Source organism: Caloenas nicobarica, chromosome 3 (assembly GCF_036013445.1).
Source record: "Caloenas nicobarica isolate bCalNic1 chromosome 3, bCalNic1.hap1, whole genome shotgun sequence".
Lineage (NCBI taxonomy): Eukaryota > Metazoa > Chordata > Aves > Columbiformes > Columbidae > Caloenas > Caloenas nicobarica.
The window spans coordinates 23,683,348-23,709,783 of record NC_088247.1 but is presented as its reverse complement, the minus strand read 5'-3'; the positions used below and the strand labels follow the sequence as shown (position 1 = coordinate 23,709,783).

The 26,436-nt window shown below is 33.7% G+C and overlaps 1 protein-coding gene across 1 annotated transcript in view; it reads left to right on the top strand.

The window, feature by feature from the left end:
* CSMD1 (CUB and Sushi multiple domains 1) overlaps nucleotides 1–26,436 on the top strand; it is a 1,102,582-nt gene that overhangs the window by 770,504 nt on the left and 305,642 nt on the right. Inside the window, 2 exon segments of the mRNA XM_065633007.1 lie at nucleotides 16,130–16,233; nucleotides 20,597–20,709. Of these exon segments, the coding sequence (XP_065489079.1) occupies nucleotides 16,130–16,233; nucleotides 20,597–20,709 (217 nt within the window).

The following is a 26,436-nucleotide window of genomic DNA, read 5'->3' as shown; positions in this document are numbered from 1 at the left end:
AGTTTCGCAAAGCCAGAGGAGAATACATTCACAGAATCACAGAATGTTAGGGATTGGAAGGGACCTCAAAAGATCATCCAGTCCAATCTCCCTGCTGGAGCAGGAACACCTAGATGAGGTCACACAGGAAGGCGTCCAGGCCTGTTTTGAATGTCTCCAGAGAAAGAGACTCCACAACCTTCCTGGGCAGCCTGTTCCAGTGTTCTGTCAGCCTCACTGTGAAGAAGTTTCTTCACAGTGGAAGTGGAACCTCCTGTGTTCCAGTTTGTACCCATTGCCCCTTGTCCTATCATTGGTGCTCACTGAGAAGAGCCTGGCTTCATCCTCATGACACTCACTCTTTACACAGCTATAAACATTAATGTGGTCACCCCTCAGTCTCCTCTTCTCCAAGCTAAAGAGACCCAGCTCCCTCAGCCTTTCCTCATAAGGGAGATGCTCCATTCCCTTAATCATCTTCGTTGCCCTGCGCTGGACTCTCTCAAGCAGTTCCCTGTCCTTTTTGAACTGAAGGGCCCAGAACCGGACACATTATTCCAGATGAGGTCTCACCAGGGCAGAGTAGAGGGGAAGGACTACCTCTCTAGACCTACTAACCACCCCCCTTCTAATACACCCCAGGATGCCATTGGCCTTCCTGGCCACAAGGGCACCGTGCTGGCTCATGGTCATCCTGCTGCCAACCAGGACCCCCAGGTCCCTTTCCCCTACACTGCTCTCTAACAGGTTGTTTCCCAACTTATACTGGAACCTGGGGTTGTTTCTGCCCAGATGCAAGACTCTACATTTGCCCTTGTTATATTTATTTAAATTTTTCCCCGCCCAACTCTCCAGCTTGTCCAGATCTCGCTGGATGGCAGCACAGCCTTCTGGCGTGTCAGCCACTCCTCCCAGCTTGGTGTCATCAGCAAACCTGCTGATAGTACACTCAATTCCCTCATCCAAGTCATTGATGAATGTATAGAATAGTACTGGTCCCAGTACCGACCCTTGAGGCACTCCACTAGATACAGGCCTCCAACCAGACTCTGCCTCATTGACCACAACTATCAGGCTTCTTTCCTTCAGCCAGTTCGCAGTCCACCTCACTATCTGATCGTCCAGTCCACACTTCCTCAATTTAGCTGCAAGGATGCTGTGGGAGACTGTTTCAAATGCTTTACTGAAGTCAAGATAGACCACATCCACCGCTTTGCCATCATCTATCCACCTCATTATATCCTCATAAAAAGATATGAGGTTGGTCAAGCATGACTTCCCCTTGGTGAAGCCACGTTGACTGCCCCTAATGACCCTCTTATCCTTGATATACCTTGAGATGGCACCAAGGATAAGTTGTTCCATCACCTTTCCATATCATAAATGCAAATAAAGCAAAAGAAATAATGTTGCTGCAGGTTTGTTTCATATTCCTTGCCCAGATTTGCGGTAGTTAAACATGTGCTGTATATATATATATATATTTAGGTTTTTATTCCCACAAAGAGAAATTTATTCCTTAAACTAAATAGTTGTGGGTCCTTTCCAACTCAGGACATTCTATGATTCTATGAAACCAAAGCACAGTAAGAGGAAATGACTGGAGATTGTTTCAGAAGTGCACCCTTGATCAAAGCTTTGATATGAATATATTTTTAATCTTCTGGTACAACTATCATGACATGTAGAGAAAGCTGACATTTGCATATACTTTGTACATGTGGGATCAAATTGGGTCCATGGGTAAGCAAATGCTTAAAAAAATCCTTTTAAGATTTTGTGTTATTTTCATGTTATTTGTCACTTGGTTTGTGTCTTTGTTTTTCTGGTGTTGTTGTTTGGTTTTTTGTTTGTTTTCGTTTGTTGTTTTGTTTTGTTTTGTTTTGTTTTTCCAAGTGAAAGAAGAATCTCATGCAGAGTATGGACACAGGTAGAATATGTGTCAGGTTTTAATTCAGTCTTTCACAAAGCTACACATAATTCTTATTAATGTTCTGTGTTATCAGCTGTCAAGTTCATAGCTTCCTGAATGATCGTTCTTTATAATTGTCACATAGATATTTTGAACATTTTGATGTCTGCATTGTTTTTCTTTCTAATTAGGTCAGGTTTTTTTCCCTCCCTTATTTTAAACAGACTTACTGCTGGATTATATTTGCCTCATAGTATCTCTCAGAAGCAGGTAGTGCATGCACGCCATTACGTACATGCAATTCTATGTTTATAACTCTAAATGCTAACATTTTTTTTCTATATTAGCCAGTTATTAACTCTGTAGAATCAGTAGCCTTTCTGCTCTTACCTTGTCTAAAAGGAAAACACATATTGTTCATTTTTTCATGAAACAACATATTCAGTTTTTGTTCTAGATCATCCATCTTCTATAATGACCATTTAAATTTAAAAAAAAAAAATCTAGTAAATAAAGCAAAAACTACTTCCACTTGAAGCAAGCAAAGGGGTTCTAATGATTCCAAGGTAAATATTCAGCTACTCCACAAACACTGTACTACTGCACTCTGCAGAAAGTCATCGCTGATTCCACTTGTTCTTTCTGCACTGTTTAGTTCCATCAAGAGCTAATGGAGGTATGAGACTGATGGTATGTTTTTGCACTTGAGATCCAATGTATAGATTAACAACGCATTCATCTTGTCATTTTTAAAAATGGACTATCCAGATGTGATTCATGTAAAGGTTAAACATATATAGTTACTAGTCTAGAGGCAGACACCTACCTTCAAGTCAGATGGATAACTATTTTAGCTATATTTACTGCAGTGAGAGATTAGATACATAAAGCAACCTAGACACAAACGGGTAAACATCAACATCTAGGCATTTTAGAGCCAATCAAAATTAAATCAAAATTAAATCAAAATTTAGTTAGGCCAATCAAAATACAATTCCTGAATCAAAATTAAATCAAAATTTAGTTAGGCCAATCAAAATACAATTCCTGAATTGGATTTACAATAATGTGGTAAAATAATGAGGGAGATGATGTCTTTGTTACAGCACAAGATTTATGGTAATTTAGTACAACTACTTGACATATGACAAACTTTATAATCTAGTTGTACCTACTGAGAGTCAGTGGTTGGACTAGATGACTTCTAATGTTCATTTGAAACTTAAATGATTCTCTGATTAGCAAAGTTATTTCAAAATTAGGAATATTTTGTGTTCATACATGTATTTCACATATTTCTCAGGTACTAGACATTAATTTCTATTCCTACTGACATAAGAATTATCAAGCTTGTCTTTGTGTCATTTTATCTATAATAGTGTGATTATAGACAATTTTAAAGAACTTACAACTTTCATTTAAGCCCAGTACATTGCTAATTATGATTCCAAAAGGTAATTGATTATACAAACAGAATTTTACAAAAGAAGGGCCAAAAAATATTTTATACAATGTTTAAAAAATGCTTTACAATAAAAATATGGCATTATGCCCACTAATTTGGGTTTGCCACTAGAATTTGGACTTAATGGGGCTGGTAGTCTTTTTGTTCAAACAGTTAAGAAATGAGTGTTTAAAAATCAATAATATCTTTAACATCCTTTGTTTGTTTGTTTGTTTGTTTTTGTTTTGTTTTGTTGGGTTTTGTTTTTGGTTTTGGTTTTGGTTTTGTTTCTAGAAAGACATTATAGTGATATTTAAGTGATTTTATCTTCCAAAACCCAAATAATAATAACGTGAACTTATTTTCAAAATTACATGACAAACATGAGTAACATTTAGAGATAAGATTTAAATATGTAATTATTCTCTTCAACTTCTCTTTTCAGTTCACTGTTAGACAGTTTTGTCATATGGGGATCAAATAATTGTGGAGTATTTTTTGACCCTTATAGTGTTGCTACAACATATTGTTTTATCATGAATAGCTACATGTCATTTTGAAAAATAATTCAGTGCACCTTCAAGAAATACCATTCTTTCTTTTTCTTCTTGAATAAGAAACTTACATGAAATTTGCAGTAGTAAATATGCAGTAATATCTTTCAGCAATAAAGGCAGTAATACCTTATTAGTATTAGTATAATTACTGTGTTCTTTATAGAGCTCTGTACATGTTAGCAGCTGAAAACTGTCAAAATGATGCAGCTCATTTTTTTTCTCCACTGTTCTGCATGCATTAGAATTCAGAGAACCTGTAGTTAGTTTTAGAAATTTAGTTTTAGAAATTTACCTTCTAAATTCTAAAGGCCTGAGGAAATCTTAAGTTTCTGCTTCCTGGTTATAAGCCGAATCCTAGTGCCTCTATTTGAGGTAGAAAACTGATCAGTCTATATATACGTGGTAATTCATTGAATTTACCTTCTATTGACAGTTATAGAGTGGTATGGTCTGTATTGGATACAATGAAGCAGGGAGACAGAAAAAAAAAGATAATGGGTGTTATTGACATTCAGAACATTGATTTCTCTAAGAAAAATAAAACATTTTTGGTGCTATGGGAAAATGCTAATATCACAGTCTGAAGGTCCCTGATGAGACATAATGGGCAGAATTAATCACCACATGCCATTTTCCAAGACTTTCTACATATTCATATTTGCCCATGGTTCACATTTTTGGATTATCTTTGCAATCATAAAATGAAGAATGTTTTTAATAAAAATGGAAAAATACTATTCTGTACAGAAACACTGAGACAAAGAGAAAATTCTGCAACAAATATATTGATAGTGGCACTTCTGAATAGTGTTCTATAACAGTAGACAGTTAGTACTAATAGAATCAAAATTGATATATACTTGCATAACTAGATCATACAGAAAAATATGGATCATATTAGAAAAGTAAGAAATACTTTATGCTGTCATTACACACTTTTTTCTCTGTGGTATATATTACCGTGATGTATCTTCCTTAGAAAAAATGTTTAATTTTAACTAAAAAAAACCCAAACATTAGTATCAAAATGACAAAATTAGTCTTTTTTACAGCTGCCAGATGGTCACCAGATTCAAATATATTTTTATACAAAGTAATATGAAAAATCCCTAAGGAATTAATATGCTTCTAAAGCTTTTATTGAAATCATTAGAATAAATCAAACTCTTTAAACCTAACTATAACCTTTTTATGGAGGCTCAGTGTATCCATACTTGTAATTCAGGAATTTTTTTTCTTTAACTAATGAAAATGTCTACCAAATAGACACTGATAGTGATAAAGAGAAAATAAAATAGTTTGGAAATGACATTAGAGATCCACATTTAGAATTAATAACATTAGGGTAGTCTCAAATGTATTTATTTTTTAGTATTTTTACCTAGATTAGTAATTCATAAAGAACTTTGCATTTTTCTTTTAAAAAATGATTAGTAGGCAGGTATATAAGCGGAGTAAATCCCCTTTATTATGTCACATCTGTATTGTGAAATGTTTCTTGAAAAAAATCACGACATTTAAAAATACCATTTCCTGTGATACAAAACCAAATGTTGAACTTTAAATTGGCACAAAGCATATTTTCTCATTTCACTCAGTCTTAGTGGCAGCTTATATTTCTTAACAACAAGCAAAAGAGATCTGCACAATAAGATAATCTTGGGCATGTTATTGGTAGGTATGAAGTCCTTCCTTTAGACACAAGTTAACTCTCAATTAAAGCAAATGGTAGTAGGAACAAAACAGAAACAGTAGTAGCAGAACCTTAACAAAAATAACTTGGCATTATCAATCTCCTCTTTATTTTCTGCTCTTTATTTTTCTACTAGCGTCTTTTTAGTGAGGATCAGTGAATAAACAGTTATATGCTCTTACCAATGAAATATATGTCTGGTTCTTCATTTGTTCAGATTTTTAAAAGAAACAAAGGCTCTTATTTACCAAGACCTATTGGTGCTTGGTAGAAGTCAGATACCTATTCTATTTTATTATTTCAGAGTTAAACTTGATATAATTTTAGTTTGATTTTAAGACTGTCCAGCTTTCAACGGAATTGCTTTTGTCTGGCTCCAATATATATATGTGTGTATATATATATATTTAAATATAGGATATTGCTGTATGCAGAAACTCTTACCTTTGCCAAAGCTTTCATATTAATGTCTTAGCTTTTCACCTTTCCTGTTCAGTATATAGGATATAGCCATTAATGGGAGCTTGAAGATGTTTTGCAGAGCAGAAATGCTGAAATGTAAAAAAAGGAAACAAAAATAACCAAAACCAAAATGAAACAAAAACACACAAGAAATCAAACCTGCTTTGTGCTCAATTTCCTGTTCACCTTTGGCTATGAAACAAAAACTACAAATCTCATTATCTGCCAGGTTTCACCTTTATGTGGTACTGCTACATTTCCTGAAATCTATCACTTTTCAACACATGTCCCCTAGCCAAGTTGTTCAAGTATTAAGAGGACAAAAGTCCTTCCAAAATAAATTTTACAGATGTATCATTTTAATCTAACAACATTGCATTGTTTACACTAGAGCTGTGATACCTTGTTATACTGAGTCTCATTCTTCACATGTCAAAGGCCTTACTGAAGTCCAGGTAGACAATATCTACTGCTCTTCCTCCATCTGCCAGGCTAGTCACTTAATCACAGAAGTTCATCAAGCTGGTCAAACATTTTTTCTTCTTGGTGAGTCCATGCTGACTACAAATGACGATTTTCTTGTCCTTCATAATGTCCTGGAAATGGTTTCCAGGTTTAGTTGCTCCATCATGACCTGACTGGACAAAGCCGTGCTCAACCCAGTCTGAATTACTTGTTGACTGCTTTGAACCACAGGCTTGACTATTGAGCTATTCTACGATTCTGAGAAGAAACCTAAATAGAGTCTCAGCATTTTTTTTTCTATCACAAAACCTGTAATGAAATCAGGACAAATAAAGTCAATCATGGTTAGATAACACTGTAAGTCATAGAATTATGCTTGTTTGGTACACTCCTGGAGATGGAGTTATTGAGCGATTTTATAAAGAAAGAGGGTTTAAGTATAGAAGCTCTGAGTGTATTGTAACTTAGAGATATTACGTTAGCATCTATCAGTAGCAATACAATCAAATCTGAAGCACAAATAATTTGTTACTTAAATGTCATGCAAGTTCAAAATCATTTAAGGCTGATTTGACCTTGCCTTTTTTTTTGCCCCGTGTGTCACACACTCATTACAATTAAGCTTAATTTGTCTTTAAAACTTTATGTACTATAAGGCTGAAAACATTACAGTCTTGCCTTACTCAAATCTTAGTCACTTGCAATTTTTCACTCTTGTCTACTTTTTCCACAGTCACAGACATTTCTAGTCATATGATGATGACCTATGAATTTGTTCTCCTCTTTATCCTGTCTCCTGGTGTTTAATATGGCAAGGATCTAACAGTTACTTGGTCACAGCTGTAAACTTCACACTAAAAAACATGGGCTGCCTACAGAGGGAGAGACCAAACTCAGCTCTTTTTCTTGTAAACAAATGGCCTGTCTGGGCAAGAGCCCTCAATGCCTAACTGGCTGTTGCAGTCACTCTCTACATCTCTTTCCCCTGCCTTCTGACTGTCCTTTCCATTCAAAACCAGACTGACCTAACATCTTGAAAAGAAATAGCATAAGATGTCTTTGTGCTGCAACTAGTGGCTAGTGACTTCATGGTACAATTCATTTGTTGCTGTACCACACTGTGTGATTCATGTTTTTTTTCAGAGTTCTTTTTAGAAGTCCAGGTAGGTTAAGACAAGCTCTTATTCACACCAGGAACTTCCAGTGCTTCAGAAAGGCAACAATTTCCATGGTTACTTTTCTCAGGTGATGAAGGGAAAGGGTAGGTGATGAGCCATATTAAACTCTTCAAACTTCAGCAGTGATATTGGACAGTGTTGTTTCAACTGTTCAGAGAGGGCAACTGCTGCATGATTTTCAGTGTCAAATGAGTGTGTTGTCATACAGAGATAAAACCAGCCCTTTATTATCATCTTCTGGATCTGGCTAAGGATCATTGTCAGTTGAAGGTCCTTGCTTTTTATTTATGTGTCTTCATGAGGATGTTTACTATGATTGACAGATTGACAGTTATATGCAGGATAAAGTCCATTTTTCTTATCCCATTGATTAATTGGTATTAAAATATACAAGGAAAAAATTCCTTTTCGTCATTCAATAAGATGCAATTTATGCTTAGGCATCTAGACCTCACAGCTGGATGTTCATAAGTCAGGTGTCACTCCACCATAAGCCATAGTGGTGCCTCTTCTGATTCTTCAACAATGATGGCTTTTCCTTCTTGAAAAGATTCCAGCCTACTAGTTTTAATTCTATGCTTTACGTCTCACAAAATCACAATAGTAAATCTCAGCCTGTCTGCTCAGACCTCACTTAAACACTGATGATGCTCTGTAAACCTGCAGAGACTTTAGAAGCATCTTCACTCCTTTCAACAACTGCAGCAGGCAATTACAGTTCTTTTAGCATTCTAGTCATGATTGGATGTAGTGAGACTTATTAATTGTAGATGTATATAAACTTATATGTATAAGAAAACAACCACAGTATAAATAAATGACTGGTTTCATAATATCCGTTTCTCTCACACCCTATGAAATGTTTGTAAGGTTTTGTACTTTTCAGCTAAAGGATGACACGAAATATTTATTTCAGAAATTACTCTTGCAGGAGTCCATGTTCAGCAGTAAAATGTTTTTGAATGATCGCTGCACTGGAAAAAACAAACATCCCCATAACTATTGAAGCTTTTATACATATTTGCCTGTTTGTACACATTATTTGACTATACATTTGTGTATATGGACTATATGTTTTCATATATGTATGGGTAGGTAAAGCTATTGTGTTTGATTATATTAATTTGTTGTATTCTGAAGGCCAAAACTGCTTTCTGTTATGTGTATATGGTAACCTGCTGCATTTAATAATACAGTCTTTCAATGCACGTATCTCAAGTGAGCACTGAAGCAGTCCGCCCAAGGGAAAATAGTTAGGTCTCAGTGGGAACGAACAGGGATGAGTTTTTCTAGGCTTGAACATTCACACCTGAAATCCAATTACATGTCTGTAATGGGTTTGATTCATGCCTGTTTTACACCATTTCATCTACAGATACACATATTTTAAGTCTGCTAATCATCTACACCTTAAGTGACTGTCATGCATTTAACTATGTTTCTGTTTCAACTCATCCTGAGTATCATGCTCTTCCAGGATGCAGATTACCTGTACTTTTCATCAAAAGGTCCGATTATGATGCATCCTGAGCAGAGCAGGAAACTGGGTCATTGTTCTTGTTGTTAATTAACTAACAAAGCAAAAGTAAACCTGTAACTCCACCTAAAGTTTTTTGCAGGTTTCATTGACGTGTAAGTCAAATTCATAATTTTTTCTCATATCTTAAAATCTACTTTACTTGGTCACTGGCCCAGATAGTCTGATGAATGTTTTACACTGTGCTTCTGTATTTAAGTTTCTAGCCAGTATCTTCATGTTTCTAGATGAACAAGAATTTTATCAAGAAAGTCATTTAGCACACTATCTTATTCAAAACTGGTCTAAAGGTCTTTGAAACTTATCTGTAAAGATATTCTTCCTTTTTTTTCCTGTTATTTTATTTATTATTTGCCATTAAGTAAAATTAAAATAGTTTTTCTGGAGTAAATTATTTATATGCTATACACTATGATTTAAAAGTAAGTCACATAGTACTTCAGAGGAAAAACTCAGCTACCCTTTTCTACTATTCTCTTTACATCTTAATGGAGTGTTTACAGAATCTCCTCATTGTATATTCATTACAGATGATGACTAAGCAAACTGACAGAAACTGTTCTGTTTACCCACATATAATTCAAATTAGATCCAAATGATGGCTTGTGCCCTAATGTGTTCTTACAGGACTCTACTACCTGCATATTTGAGCAGATTGCCAAATGGCTTTGAGACTAATGAGCAGAGATAATCTTCACTGGTTCTGGTATCACTTTTTTACCAACATAGGTCAAGAATATCTCTACTCAAGTGCTTACAGATGCAAAGATGAAAAACAAGGTCAATGACATAAGAACCAAGCCTGTAATCCTTAAAGTCAGTCTTATTTACCACTTTCTCTTACCACAGATAAATTTAATGGCACAGAATAGTACTGGATGAAAATAAATATATTAATTATCACTGATATATAAGGGACATTTTCAACATAAGTGTAGGGTTTAAGAAAGTACATTCAGGTGTGGTAGGTTAGATTTTAAAGCTGAGGTAGGTAGACTTTTTCTTTTTTTACCAAAAAGATTAAATATGTAATTAGTTTTTGTGTTGTACTTCTTAGTTTTGGAAATTTAAACTATGAGAAGCATTCCTGAACAAGGCTCAAAATGTATGTTGTCATCATCACTGTCATTATTCTTATGGCTTTTGGGATAAATTATTTTGTTTTCGCAGCATGATCACTCATAGAATATTAATATTTAATGTACTTAAATGCAAATACCTTAATGAAGGTAATTTCAATGTTTTGATTTACAACATTAAGAGAGTTCTCCTATAGGGTTGTGCTAGATTGGCCTTGGCAGGCTGCTAAGTACCCACCAAGCTGCTTTGTCATGCCCTCTCCTCATCAGGCCAGGGGAAGAAAATTAGACAAAAAAGCTAATGTGTCCAGATAAGGACAGGGAAATTGCTTACCAGCTACTCTCACAGGCAAAATAGACTCAACTGGGGGAAGACGTATTTATTGCCAATTAAAAATGGAGTAAGATGGTGAGAAACAACAATAAAAACTTCTTCTCAGGCCTGACTCTTCTGCATCCTACCTCAGCAGGTAGTGCAGGGGGTGGGGAATGTGGGGTACAGTTAGTTCATTAAGAGCGTCCGTCTCTCTCTCTTATCTTCATGCTTTTCCCCTGCTCCTGTGTGGGGTCATTCTCGTGGAATACCATCTTTTATAAACTGATTGGATGTGGGACCTTCCCATGGACTGCAGTTCGCAGATCCTATTGTTGTTACTCATGGCCAGTAAATTACAAAGTTTGGTGTCACATGCTGACATTTTTACTACTTCCTAGACTGTACGTAGTTCAAATCTTTCCAAAATAGCAAGATATTTTTCTCTTTTTGGTTAAAATGTTCATTTATTTTATGGCTCAAAAATATACACCCTAGTTTAATACGAGGTAACTTAAATTTTATTATATTTAGAATATTATCACAGCATTCATTGGAAAAAATGTAATTTTGTGAGATGAAACACAAACAGGTATGACGTAAACTTCTGAAAGTTAACCTATTTGTGAAGTAATCATTTAAACTATTTTAATCAACTAAGGTATTAGATGGAGTAACAGGAAGATATTTCAACATGAAAATCCTTATGTATTCTGTTTACTTCAACAGGGCTAGAATTTCAGTCTTGAATTGTGGTTTACTAGAGTAATACAGGGAATTATTTAGAAAACATTTTTTGAATTTATTTCAAATGTACACTTGGGCCAACAAGCCATGTAGTTATATGTTTTAAAAACACAGTAGGAAGAAAAGGAGAAAATGCAACTTTCAGTTAGTTTAAGCTAATCTGGAAATACGAATTCAAAATTTCATATTAATATTTTTTCTTGTTCATAATTTAAACACAGAACAAACTTGGCATTTTTTTATTCAGAATGAAGTTAATCTCAATATATTTACATTTCTTTGTTGTATATAACATAATCTAAAAACTGTCCAGAGTTACATAAAACCTTGGTGTTATGACAATGCAATGTCTGTGTAATATTACTACACTTTTATTACAAGAATATGCATTCAGGCATAGATCATTCATTTCCATCATGTACATAAGAAACTTTAATGTAGAAATATAAATAAGCACTTTATATGTCTCAATGTTTTAATTAAGAGATTTTCTGTATGAAGTAGGGTCCTTCTCATGACTTCAAACATTTCAGGACACAAGGAATACAATTCATTTGGCCATCCTCAGGAGTCTATTACTGTATGAGATGCTTAGGTACTCAAAATGTCCAGGCAAGGCTGGCAGGTACAACACAGGAAAATCCATAACCTTCTGGAGAGGCTGTTAGAGGTCAGGTAGGATGCAAAGGCATCTTAAATGATGGAAGATATCTGAGTGTGGGCATCTGAGTTCAGCCCAAAGAAGGATAAACTATATCCTGGATTACTCTTTACTTTTCCTCTAAAAGTTCATTTCCATAAATATGATCTCCCATTAGCACAGTTATGGTAACATACCTACTTTATCAGAGTTTCTAACTTGGCTCAGTATGGCTCAGACCTTTCCATTTTCTATTCTGAATAGCATTAAACAGGATATGAACTCTGAGATTGTATGCATTTCTAGTAAATTAATTCCACTGATAGGTTATATTTTTCTGAGGCATTTGCTTCTATAAATATTCAGGCATCTCCCTAAACCTCTGGAGACTTTCCAGTATTCGCTTCAATTGCTTGGTTGCACAATACAGTGTGATGCCAAGATTTGTCACCCTTATAGATGAAATAGTTTGTGCCCTTGGAACTATTTTGCCATAATAACAAGAAACCAAACAGCTGAAGTTCTCTACTTCTCAGAGAAAACAGGTGCTTATGGATCTTTCTGCTACTGTTGACAGAGTGTTCGTACTGAAAGAAACTATCTTTAAGATTTGTTTCATAGCTATAGAATGCACAAAATACAGGATTTACCCAACATGTTCATCCAAAAATAATATTTGAGTTAGAATCTTATGGCTGCTTGTCTTTTCTACTTGCATCTTAAAACAAAATTAACTGGTATCACTTTTTACTTTGTATTTACTATATTGAAAGCATAAGTTTCTCTCATATATAAGAGATAATAAAATAGTTCTTATTAGCACTGAAAAGAATGGGTACGCCTAGACATTTTGGAAATGTCACCTTGCCATGTTCCCTGCTGCTTCTTTCAGGAAGAATGTCCATGAAGGAATTTCTGTTAGTACAACTCTGGTGCTGCCTTTTCCCATTACTTGCTATAGCAATTATACCAGCAGAAGTATGAAGTGTGGGAGTAGATAAGATAAAGGAAAATGCTTCTAAGGAAAAAGTAATTATGAAAGGAAATTCACTTGCAGAGATTCCATTAGGTACCTCCTTAGGTGTCTCATATTTTTAAGCTTTTTTTTTTCCACAGTCTATTTATCTCATCATAAAGAATAATTCTGAACTGCTTATAAGGGAATTTGTCTCATACATTTCAGAAAGCAAACAGGATCATTCTTCTGTAAGAAATATAATTGATCATCCAGAAACAAATATAATAGATTTGGAAGTAATATTGTGTTTCTGATTTTTCTTAATGAAAATTAATTCATTTCTTTATTTTAATCAGTTCAGAGTAAACATATTTAATGATAGTGATCAGATTAGTATTACTGGCTTTTTTTTTTTTTAATTGCAAACCAGCATTGAATCTGGGGAAGCATCTCAGATCTGGTTTTTTAAGTTTTACCGATGCTGTATTTATATGTATATCCATACAAAACTGTCTTACACTCTTTCTCATCAATAAATCGACAAACCCTCCCTCCATCTAACAAATCTTAGCAATCCTTCTGATGATTCAGAGCTTTTATTTACAGAGGAACTAATTTTATCTAAATATATCTATGTAAGCATTAGTCTGCAATAGTTATCCAAACTCCCCATGTAGTCAATAGAAAGGGCAACTCTAAACGGCCGTCTGCTCCACCTTAAGGCAGGTCATGTGACTTGTGTTCTGGGTGCCGTTTTCTGTTGGCTGACTGCAGAAGGAGCTGTGATTAGACTGGTTTCTTATTTGCATGGTAAAGTTTAGGTTTTATGAATCGGATTAAAGGAATTTAAGTTAGACTTAGAATCATAGAATCTTTTCAGTTGGAAGAGGATCAAGTCCAACCATAAACCTGATACTTGACTTCTTAACTCTCAAACATTTGAATGTCTTTCCAACACACTCTATGTGTTAGTATAGAATAACAGTTAGCATGGAAGTGAAGAACAAGATTTTTTTTAATAGTGTCTTATATTTCTTCACACATAATGTATTTCCCATAAAAAACATTTCCTATAAGCTTAATGAGATCTTTAATCTTTCATTTCTGGTTTAGATCCAATTTTTTTTTTTTTTTTGTAACTTATTATTAAAGAGGTGAGCATTCACATTTGTTTTGAAATTGTAATGTAAAAGAGTTTGTGAGTCTAACAAAATGGAGCATATTTAAATAATACATTACCATATTTTCTTATGGAATATTCTATCGGGTTTCCCTACACACACATTAAAAATGCATTAAAATTCTCATATATGTAGTTATTTTTATTGCCAGAAACAACTCTGCATTTATACTTCTACATATTTTTCTTGCTTTTATTTTTCTTTATTTGTTTTGATTTAGTAATGAAATTTTGCATGTTAACCACTGCTACAGTCTAGGAATACTGGATGATACATCAGGACCACATGGAAATGTTTATTATTTTCTCTACAGCATATTGCCTGAAAAGCTTGTGATTATTGAAATATAATGTAGATAATGCAGTAGACTTTATCTAAAAATCTGGCAGGTCTGCAAAATATGCTTTAAAGGACCTGTATTAGATCACAAAACAAAACCTCTGACCTATTGCCAAAATAATTACACAGATACACAGACTATGTTGACAATGTTATTCATAGCTATAGATATCCTAGGAGTATTTAGCTTTTCTTTAAACCTCCCACTCTTATACCTTATAATGACACCCATATATATTTTAACTCAATTTTAAAACACACAAGGGTTTTTAGTCCTGGAGTCAATTTTAGCATACTTTAGAAAACATAAACATACAAATAGCAGAGATGCAAAGCAAGGTATGAATAACACAACATGAATTTAGAGCAAGAGGCCATATGTTATCTTAGGTCAATGGGTATCTTATTAAAAACAGGCTTTTCTTTGGATTAGAAACTGGGGCAACGGTTCAATGTAAGCCTCATCTAGTCTTGTAAGTTCCTCACTGAGGCTGATGGACCTAGACTGTTTCTATTCCAACACAGATAAATGAGACTTGCTGACTTTCTTTTTTTTTAATATTGAGGAAGTATAAACAGTTAGCTTAACTTGGATGCTGCCTTTTTACAGGGCTAAAATTTAGATGAGATTAAGTCTGCCTTGAAGAGCCCATAGAAATAAGTGGATGGAAACAATTGTTTTTTCACATCACTGCCAAAATAGCAGCATAATACGACTGATGCAGAAAGCCCAAATCTGACCCAAATATTGTTTTTTGCCACAAAACAGAAGCAATGGATGAAGTTGTGTGAAAATCTGCCCAGGAGTATCTGCAAAATTTAGTATAAAGATAAAAAAAATATTTTGTGGAAAATCACTGTGACTCTGCACTTTTGTATCAAGTTGTCTGCAGAAACCTTGATATCAAAATACAAAAAGCTGCAGTGTACAAATGTATATACACATATAATCTGCAACTACTTCTTACAAATACACAAAGTTCTTGTTTTATAAGTGTTCTTCTCTACAAAACTAAACCCATTTTCATACTTTCTTTTATCTTCTAAAATTACAGTTTCAGTAAATTATAAATACATTTTCAAACAATTCTGACAGTTACATTTTTAATTTTCTGGGCAATTCATTATTAGACGTTGAGTGAAATCATTAGTGTTAGTAATTTATGTATGGAAATTTCTGTGCACCAGCATCATCCACCTTCTTATCAATTGATAATTCAAACCTGCCATCTTATTATTGTATAATTCAACAGACAAGAAGGTTTTAATTTCATATGCTTCCAGTATTATGCTATGCCATTTTTATATAATTATTATTTTTTTCAAAAAAGTTTTTACTGCTGTTTATAATAACTTTTCAATAATAGGAACAATTACCACAAGTTAGAAGTGATTGACATCTTTAGTATATGATACCTCTAAAACACTATGGCAAATACTTTTTGCTCGTGGTATTAGAAAATACAGAAGTTCCTCCACTTCTGCTTTTACTCTATAGATATCTTTCTCAAAACAAATAAGACTAACTGAAATAATGAGTGAGTGCTTCATGAGTTGACTTATGGTAGTGAAAGAATTTTTTTTTTAAGACTAGCACAGATCAGTGGATAAGTTTTGAAATAACTGACACATTTAATTTTATTAGGTCATAAAGCTTGCTTTTGAAGAGTTTGAATTGGAAAGAGGCTATGATACTCTTACTGTTGGAGATGCTGGGAAAGTTGGTGATACCAGAACAGTGTTGTATGTGTAAGTATAGAACTTCAATAATTTTCCTTGGAAATGTGTTGTCATATGCTGTTTCTTGTGGCTCATGGGATATTGTATTTGACTTAGTAATTACAATGTATGTAATTTGTTTATATAATGTAAGATTAAAATCTAACTGCTGTCAAAGAAAATTGTTCATTATGAAATTCACCCCAGATCCTTAGTAGCATCTTTGTAGGCTTTAATCTGAGAGACTAAAAACTTCAGACAACTGAGATTAGAATTTTTTTAAAGCAAAAAAGCTCCTTTTAAGGAACAAGTACTATTTGTATAGCTGCAATTGTATTCACAAACAATTAAAGGAATTTTTAAAAGGCTTAGATTTCAGCAAACAGAAAATACTACTTGTGTAAAATAAATAACCCATTTCTTAATTTCAAAAATTTTATACTTAAAATTGCATATGTGAAAAAAAAATTCATGAATGCACATAGGCCATTGTTTAGTAAAGTTAAACCTGCTTCATGGATTGATATAAATAATAGATTTAATATAACATATAGAAAGTGTAGCAACTTACATAAATTTGAAGGAAAATTCCAAACTGGTTAGCTAGTCTTAAAATAAAGGTCTTTAATACTGTCTGGGCTAATGGAAAGAATAGAATTCTGTACAGATTGATTAATCTTATCAACCTCAGCCATCTCATTTTGGTTGCATATGCTGATTTTCCTTCCTTCATAATAGGAGCTTGTCATCACAAGATATTTTTGTCATAGCTTTTAGAGGGTTAAGTTAGCATGTGAATCCTTGTCGGAAAATACAGAACAAAATTACAAGGTTAATGTATCAGCAATGACTAAATAAGGGAAAGTAGCAGCATTTTTTTCCATAATAGCATTACTTGGCTTTGCACAGACATCTACTAGATAAAGACATTATTGAACACACTTGATAAAAAGAATCGATCCTCATTTTATATTGAGTTTTTTTCAATCCATTTAATTATTGCAATGTTTATTTTACATAATTGGAACAGTAGAGGTCACTTAACACCCACAAAATTTATTTTTAATTGTTTAGAATATTTTTAGGTGGACAAGTCTGAGGATATCTTCATTTTACTTATTTGCTTATGAATTTATAACATTTATTAATGGCTACTTTCTGAACTATGATATCAAAGTATATTGAGCTAGATACTCCTACTTTAATTTGTCTTAAAAGCAAAGCCTGGAAAATGATTGATTATTTGCGGGATGCATGTTTCTTGTGTTGGAATAGCAACTAGCTGATAGTGGGTAAAGTGCATTCCATGTTCTGGGTACCTGAAAAAGAAAATAAGAAGAAAATCCTGTTTTAAGAGCTTAAACTTTAAGTTAACATAAAAAGACTTGAACTGGAAGTGTGAATTTCAACACCCATGATTACTTTTTCTTGTAGTTTGCAGACCAATTAAATAAACAATCTTTCTGGGGAGGATAATTTAACTGCTTGTGACTGACAATATGTTCACAAATTTTCTTTTTGTGTTGGGATACATTTTGACTTACAGGGATACCAAAACTCCTTCAGAGTTAAGTTTCTGACCTTAGTAAATTTGGCACCCTGAATTGTTCATTCTGTTTGTTACACTGTGAGTACTTAATGTGTCAAAATTTGCCTTTTTAAAATTACTTATCATATAACAGTCAAATTTATTTTTTTTACCTCTCCATTTGAAGGGATTTAGCCTGTGACTACATACTCCATATTTATTTTCCATGACTGGCTAAAAAAGAAAATTTTAAGAAATCTAAAATAGTCTTAACCCATGTTAATTGCTAATTTTTGTATCTTAGATAGGCAGGCCCCCATAATCACATCAGCTCTTATAATCTTTTTTCACTTTAATAACATTTTGAAGATCTCCGTGTAAGATATACATTTCAGAATCTATCATTGGCATTTCTAGCACTAGTACAATGTTCTCACTAGAGGCATGCAGTACTTCTAGCCCTTCAGTATAATTTTTGACTAAAATAGCAACTGTTTTATTACTCTGCACCCTATCACTTAGCATTACAGTACAGTGTTGGCTATTCCATCTTTACTGTAAATTATATCTTTGATGAAAATGAGGTCTATGCAATTAATTTCATCTGCCTTTTGGGTTGCAATACTTTGCACATTAGCACTACCCTGAAAATCATTTGAGAAAGTAAATGATTAATAACTTCATTACAGTGGAAATACAGGAGGCACAAGTATGAGACTACGATGTCACAATAATTAGTAATTAATCTGAATTTCTATTGCGACACTGTTTTTGCAGGCATTAAATACTGGATTGTATTATGCATTATGAAATACATTGTATTTTAACTGCATCACAGATATGCTCCATTTCACTTGCTTTTGAGAAAGGTTGTCTGTGGATGCAAAGTAATTTTCCTCATAAAACACTGGGATCATTTGTAGCCTGCATTACCATAAGAAAGCTCATAACTAAATGTCAGAGTGATTTTCTTACCAAAATTTTCTCTTAGTTCGTTTTAATAACTTCTATCGTATTTAATGAGGTTTGAGCAGCACCTTGTAGTTTTTTATTCTTCTCAGGGGAATCAAGCAGCTTTCAGCAAAGACTTTTCTGGCTAGATTTAATTTATAATTTATCAGGATCTCTTAAAAAGTAATATAGCTTTTCTTATGCTGAGCAAGTTTCTGTTGGCAGCTTAGATGCCAGCATTTGTGTAGAAATTCTACAAAGTATCACTGTAGAAACTCATGCATTTAATTCTAAAGCTTCATAGCTTTTACAATTTAGTTTGAACTAAATATGCAAAAATAAATATATTTCTAAATCCAAACCTAATTTCTGAGTGATTTGAATCATTCCCCTCCATATAAAATTGTCATGCCTGAACACACATGTCTGAGCTCCATGCAAAATTTCCCATCTCTTAGCCACTAGAGCCTTCAAGGTAGTAGCTACCTCTGGGTGCTTTATTGTAAACTTAGTACTCAAGCTTTACAATGAGCTCAGTTATGCCTGGATCTTTATAAGCCAGCCAGCCAATGAACTCTGGAGACTCTCTAATGGCAGGTCAGTAGACAAGGGACCTTTAAATACTTGATGGGAAGAAGATTGAAGGAGTTGACAAGGCTCACAATATACAAAGGATCGGTCCTAACATAAGCTTTCTATAGTGTCCAAACTCTCAACCATTAGCAATTATCTGTGTAACCTCAAAGCTGTAGCACCACAGGTAGGGTGGAATAGAAAGGGATACTGGTGTTTAAAAAGGAGAAATTAAAAAAAAAAAAGTGTAGACTATCCAGCTCCAATTTAATTTTTAGAAGACATTAGAAAAATAATTAGTAAACGTCAAATGTGACCCATTTGAGCAAAACATTGTCTACATAAAGGGACAAAGTCATGATTTCCTTGCATCAACTACAGTTACTGCAGTACCTGTACCTTCCATCCCCAAAGCTTCTGATATGTGGAGCTCTATGTGGAATTCAAGGCAGATGTCCTCTTTTTGTGATGTTTTTTCATTTTGTATCTGACACCAGCTTAAACAGAGATACAATATTCTGAGCCACTTTTTATGTGCTGCTTTTCCCACTACCTTTTGAAAGACTGTATCACTATCACCAAGATCTGAACAGCTGTTCAGATACAGTACTAGAACTTAATTACATGGTAGGCATTTTTCACCATTAAGAAGTAATCTCAAAAGATATATTTATTTTCTTAAACATTTTGACACACTGATTTTTGCATATAGATACCAGAATTATAGATGTACAAAGGATATTACTGAGAAGGTCTAGAGTTTTAAGGTGGGATTCACCAGCTTGCATTTTTTGTGTTGTATTGAAGTGTACATATCTATACATACACTTTACTGTATGAGAAATAGCAGTTTCTCCTTAAATTTAAGACATCATTGTGAGTTACTTGAATGGAGTAGCTGAGGTTCTAGTAAGTTCTTCTGAATACATGTGCTGTAATGCATGTAAACCACCTTCCTTCACTTTCAAAAAGCATGGCAAAAAAAAAGAAATTCAAATTTAAACAATTGAACATTTTCAACTTATTCAGTCCCTCACATCTCTAATAGCTTAATTACTTAAAGAAAGCTTTAGGTAGGAACAGCTTTATTAATAGTGTTTAATAATTATTAAGTGGAATGCAATAATTCAATCTGTTTGTTTGTTTATTTTTGTTTTGTTTCATTCACATCATTCTAATCCATACAGAACAGTTAATTTTATCAAAAACAGCTGATAAGAACACAAGGGTAAGATATTGGAAATAGGTCTAAGTATTATATTTTAAAATGCTGTGGTTTTTATTAGTAGTAGTAGTAATTTATGCCTCTGCAAATGACTTTACAATTTCTCCTACGTACAGACTCACTGGATCTAGTGTTCCTGATCTTATTGTGAGCATGAGCAACCAGATGTGGCTTCATTTACAGTCTGATGACAGCATTGGCTCACCAGGATTCAAAGCTGTTTATCAAGGTATGAACTAAATTATCTGTTTTAAACTCATGTTGTAATCTCCTTCATTACATTCCAACAAATTTATTTTACATATGCATTTAGTGCTTTCACAAATTTAGAGTTTTGATACTGTCTCTTTTGTTAATTAATGGTTAATGGAGATATGGCTTTCAAATACCCACAAAATAACTAAAAATAATCTGAAGTAAAAATTAAAGTTATTGTTTGGATGGTTTTTGCTTGAAGGTCAATTCAAACTGCAAGTTTATATCATATTTGAAAAATTTTAAATGTTACATTCTGCTAACCTCTGTAATTCCTTCTATTTGATATTATTTGAAAACTATCGTTAGTTTTCTCAGACTTTATTGAATTAGTTACAAAATGTGTCTTCATGCCTCATCAAGAATTTTCACAGACCTAAGTCAAAATTAGTGTGTAACAAAAACAACAGAATAGATATATTGTATATGACTGTGGAAATTAAGATGATGTATAAGATTGTTGAAATTTAATAAAAAAAAGTTGCCTAAATTACCCTAGCCCAATTTGCATTGCTTCTGTCTCGAAGAGATGAGAACCTTAGCAACACAAGCATCTTCAGTTTCTCTTGACTGTGAGCTTCAGTTTGATAGTTGCTGAAGGTGATTCATTCTAGTAAAAATACCTGATATCTGCTAGTATGTATGCATGTAAGCATAGAATCTTAGAATGGTTTGTGTTGGAAGGGACCTTAAAGGTCATCTAGTTCCAGCCTCCTTACCATGGGCAAGGGACGCCTTCCAATAGACCAGGTTGCTCAAAGATCCATCCAACCTGGCCTTGAACACTTCCAGGGATGCGGCATCCACAACTTCTCTGGGCAGCCAGTTCCAGTGCCTCATAACCCTCACAAGAAAGGATGTCTTCCTAGTATCTAACCTAAATCTATCCTCTTTCAGTTTAAAGGCATTAGCCCTTTTCCTATCACTACATACCCTTGTAGAAAGTCCCTACCCAGCTTCCTTGTAGGTCCCTTTTAGGTACTGGAAGGTCCCCCTGGAGCCTTCACTTCTCCAGGCTGAACAACCCCAATTCTCTCAGCCTGCCTTTGTAGGACAGGTGCTCCAGCACTTCTATTTAAATAGGCTGCATAGAATCCATTTGTGAATTACATAAAGTGGAAAGAGAGTATTGGCACAAGTTACGTATCTGACACTTTGCATTTTTTTCTCAATCCAAAGTTATGAACTTTATCTCATCGTATGTCTATGAAAAAAAAATTAAATTTAAAATTTAAATAGATCTGCTGAGTTATTTTTGTGCTATAATTTCTTTTTCTGATACTCCTAACCTAAAGGCATCTGTTTTCATTTCTGTATTTGTCTAACTTATCAAAGATATTTTATTTCATTTATTAAGTTCAACCTCTTCTGGGGACTTTCTGAAAACAGCTGAAGTATACACTGTGAATTTTGCAGTAGCACTGGCATCTCTGTTATGAAGTGTATTGTTATAATTTGATAGTTGGGTTCTGACTTTCAGCCTTGTTTTACAACCAACTGTGAGTCCTTCCGTGTTTTTGTAGTTTTAGAAATTAATTCCAGAATTGTAAAATGAGAAATGTTTACAATCTCAGAAATGTAGTAAAGGTCTTAATATGAAGGTGAATTATAACTTTTTTCTCTGTTTTACCTCAGTGCTCTTATTAGTTTTATTATAATTTTCTCATCTTCTTTTACTGTTGACAAAACTTTTATCCATCTGTGCTCTCAACATATTTCCTGCTTTAGGCAAAATGTAAAATTGTAACATCTATTCTGTCACAAGATACCTCAACAATTCTGCTTCCCCTTTGTTTAACAGTCAAAGGACCAGTCCAAAAATAGCATCTCATTTTAATGATGAGAAAGTTAATGGATTGTGATAGGTGACCTCAAAGATACTGGTTTTGGGATTGCAGTTAGCTAAAAAAAGAAAGCAAACTGCAAGCTTTGATGGCTTATACATGGTCTATGGAGTGAAAGTAAAGGGAATCCTTATTTGAATATTTTTTTTACCATGAAGTCTGAGCTTTACTCAGGATTAGAACATGAATCTGCACCCTTTTGGACAATATTTTACAGCTGACTGACTGAATCTTGACTTTGTGTCTATTACAGTACAATCAATTTTAGTATTTCCAAAGTGGCATAGACTGATTGCAGTTTATAGAAAATAGTTACTTTAGCTGAGCTTTGTCTCACTTTAATTAGGAAATAGAGAAGCATTTTGATGATGCAGTTCACCTATCCTACATTAGTATGTCCACCTGAAAATGGCATGAAATGATGCCTGTAAATGAACTGATATGCATCACAGATGTTGTATACGAGTAGTTAATTTAATCTTGTTTACAGCTTGCCTGAGTCATTAAGGAAGGAACCATTCTTTCCGTATCCTTTTGCCTCTTCTTTGTCTCACCCTCCGAAACATCTTAATGTCAGAAATATGTACTGCTATCTGTATACCTATCACTCAAATTTCTTGATTTCAAATACAGTTGATATTTACTTTAAGAAAATTTCTGTAGTCTGCCTAATTAGTCAGGCATCTTGGACTGTACAATGCAACTCTCTGGTAGTTGAATCCACAAGAAAGATTTCAGATGTTAGTCCTGAGGAAAGAGTTACTAGTAATAGTTCTGAATACGGAGGAATAGGACTGTACCTGTGTGCAATGAAAGGTGAGCTATGGAAACACAGATACTAAGACTAATGTTGAGATTAGATTGTTAACTTGTTAAAGCTGATAAACAGCTATTGTGTTAGGAAATACTATAGCTGCCTTGATATTTTTTCTATAAGTCATGATCAAATGTCATGTATTATAAAGACAAAAATAATTTAAGCATTACCTATATGTAAGTACGTTATTAATTAGTAAAATACAAGATGCTACAGGCAACCTTCACTTTGATGTTAAACTTTCTAAACCATATTAGAACCATATTATTATTGCTAAAACAGCAAGCTATTAAACCATACTATAAAAAAAAAAGTCGAAGGATAATCTTCACCTAAGGTTACTTTTCTTAAAAAGCTTTTTCTATAGACTGAATCTGAAAGTCCTTCATTCTCTGTTATGGATCCCCAGTCATCTTAAGAGAATGGTTCAATATATTTCTGAAAGAATTCTCTGAAAGCATCTACAATTTCTGTGAACAGGCCAGAAATTTAAATTGTTCTGTCCTTGATGAAAGAGATATATTGTAAAACCACACCTAACTATATCAAAGGATCTATACTGAAATCCTCTTTCCATTATAATCTATGACAATTTACCTTACTGAAGCCTGAATGACCAGGTGTCACTCCACACATCTTCATTAAATAGAGAAAACAAAATAGCTAATGTTGTTAAAATGGATGTTGTCTTCTGCCATAGACATAGAGAAATTAGTGACACTATGTATTTCACAGCTGAGATTTTATGATAAAAACCTCTTAATGTTTCTCAGTGAATACTTTGAATGTAGCCACTTGTGTAGAAAGGGCTGTGTTAAAGAGAAAATTTTCAAATTTTGTTTTACAAACAAAAAAATGAGGATATTTATTCAGAGTAAAAGATAAAATATTTAGGCTGTTGTTAAGATAGTTTTCAGGTTTGTTTTTGTTGTTGTTTGTTTGTTTGTTTCTCATCTGATGGATGTGCCACATCTAAAAATAGGAGTGTTAAGGCTGTTAAGGTCCAAGGTGGATCATGCAGGCAGCTGATCATTAGGCTGCTCCCATGCTTGTGTTCCCATCAGCTGTACCACACTGACACAGAAGCAGATGACAGTTAGCTTGAACTTTTAGACATAAATGTTTTAGAATTTTGTTAACCCTGAGATTTTTCTCCCATTAAAGCTTGTAAACTTGTCAGTCTGATTCAAATATTTAATCTTCTGACTTCCAGACTTCTTGATAACCGGCATAACAACATCTGTTTCGTAGTCTGTTTAGAACTCACTTTTTATTCCTGCCTTTACATGGTTATATAAACTAATGAAGTTATTTCACTAGCCTATCCTTTAGTTCATGACTGTTATAAAAGAAATCTGGTGACACAGTGATATAATCCTGAGCATTTTATATAATTTGAAGTTATTAAGAATTCTTGGAGATGTCAGGAAGTATATCAGCCCCTGAAAGACACTAAAAATGTCAAGTTTACAACCTTAATTTGTATTGATGCTCAAATGAGCACTGAAGCTTCAAGTTCTTCATTATTATGTTGTTTGGAAGTAGATACTTCTTTCCTTCTGAGACCAGTAGAAAAATACTTTCAAAACCATATTTCAGTTGCTCAGATGTCAGTTGTCTTTTTGTATACAGCTATAGTACTTAGTAAACCTTAATTCAGTTTTTTACAAATGCACAACTAGCTTATAAATGTCATTCCACAACCAATATCGATATAAAACTTTGTTACTGCTTGGAGATTTGATAAAATTTGTAGTGAAAGAAATTAATGGAATTAGGCTTTTCTAGGACGCTCACAATTAGACGTGCATTCAAGGAAATCATTATATACAGTGTAATGTTTGGAAAGAAAGTAAGAAAGAAAAATCATTCAAGGAAAACTTTACTCTTTTTATTTTACTCTAACCTTTTTCTCTTTCTTTCATCTATTTCATGTATATTAAGTTTTCTTTTTATATTTTGTTCCTATGCACTACAATTCAGACAAATTATTTGTGTGCTTTTGGAGTACAGGCAATAAATATATTTCATATTTTATGTGAATATTTTCGTATATTGGAGCTATTTGGTTCTATGGAAAATTGTCAGAGAGTTTTGCCATGATATTGTATGAATGATTCTGTTTGTAGTGCCATACACTGCCAGTTGGTTTTGTGGATGAGCAAATATCAGTCACCTAATTTCCAGTGCAAAAAATTATTAATCATTTTCAGATAAGGAAAATTTCCTACATTGTTATCTGACCTTTTTAGAATGTATTGTTCAGGGAAGCTCTACAGTGGGCATTTCTAAGTTTCATTATCCTTGAGTTTTATTTCAAGGAATAAATAGTATTATCAGTAAAGTATCAACAGAGTGAAAAGCGGAATTCTGAGTTACTGATAATTACTGCAACAGTTTTAAAGTAATTTTTATTAATGAAGAGCTTCTTTGCCTGAGTTTTGTATAATGGTTAGGGTGGCAGACAGAACCCATTTTCCATCTAGAAAATACACATGGACTTGAGGAACATAACATCACGGTTATATGCCTTAATTGGTTGAGCATATTGCATTTTTCTGTATTAGCAGGTGGTAGCAGGTAAGGTCAAATTTCCATCTATGCCACTATCCTTTATTAAACAGTTTCAAACAACAGAGGCTTAGTGAAAAGTGTAAAAAGGGGTAAGTGTGTAATATCACGTTACTTTTCTTCTCCGTCCTAAGTTAACAAAATAACAAAACAAAAAATTCCAGGTTGAGTACAAATTTTATATTAATTGCATAACTCTGCTTCTAATGTTCTATTTTTATTTCATGAGACCGTGTTTCAGAGTCTTTAACCAGGTCTTATTATTATGCTCAATTATCATCCACAGATTTACAATCAGTGTCTGTTATTAATCTCAGTCAGTTTACAGATTAACGTACAGCTGTTTGATTATAATTTTTAAGCAATATATTAGCTTCTTTCCCTATAACCTTTAATGTAATGCATTCTCTTATGCTAATAATGGAGATTCTCAATATGCTGGTAAAGAATCTGTATGTTCAAAATAGCA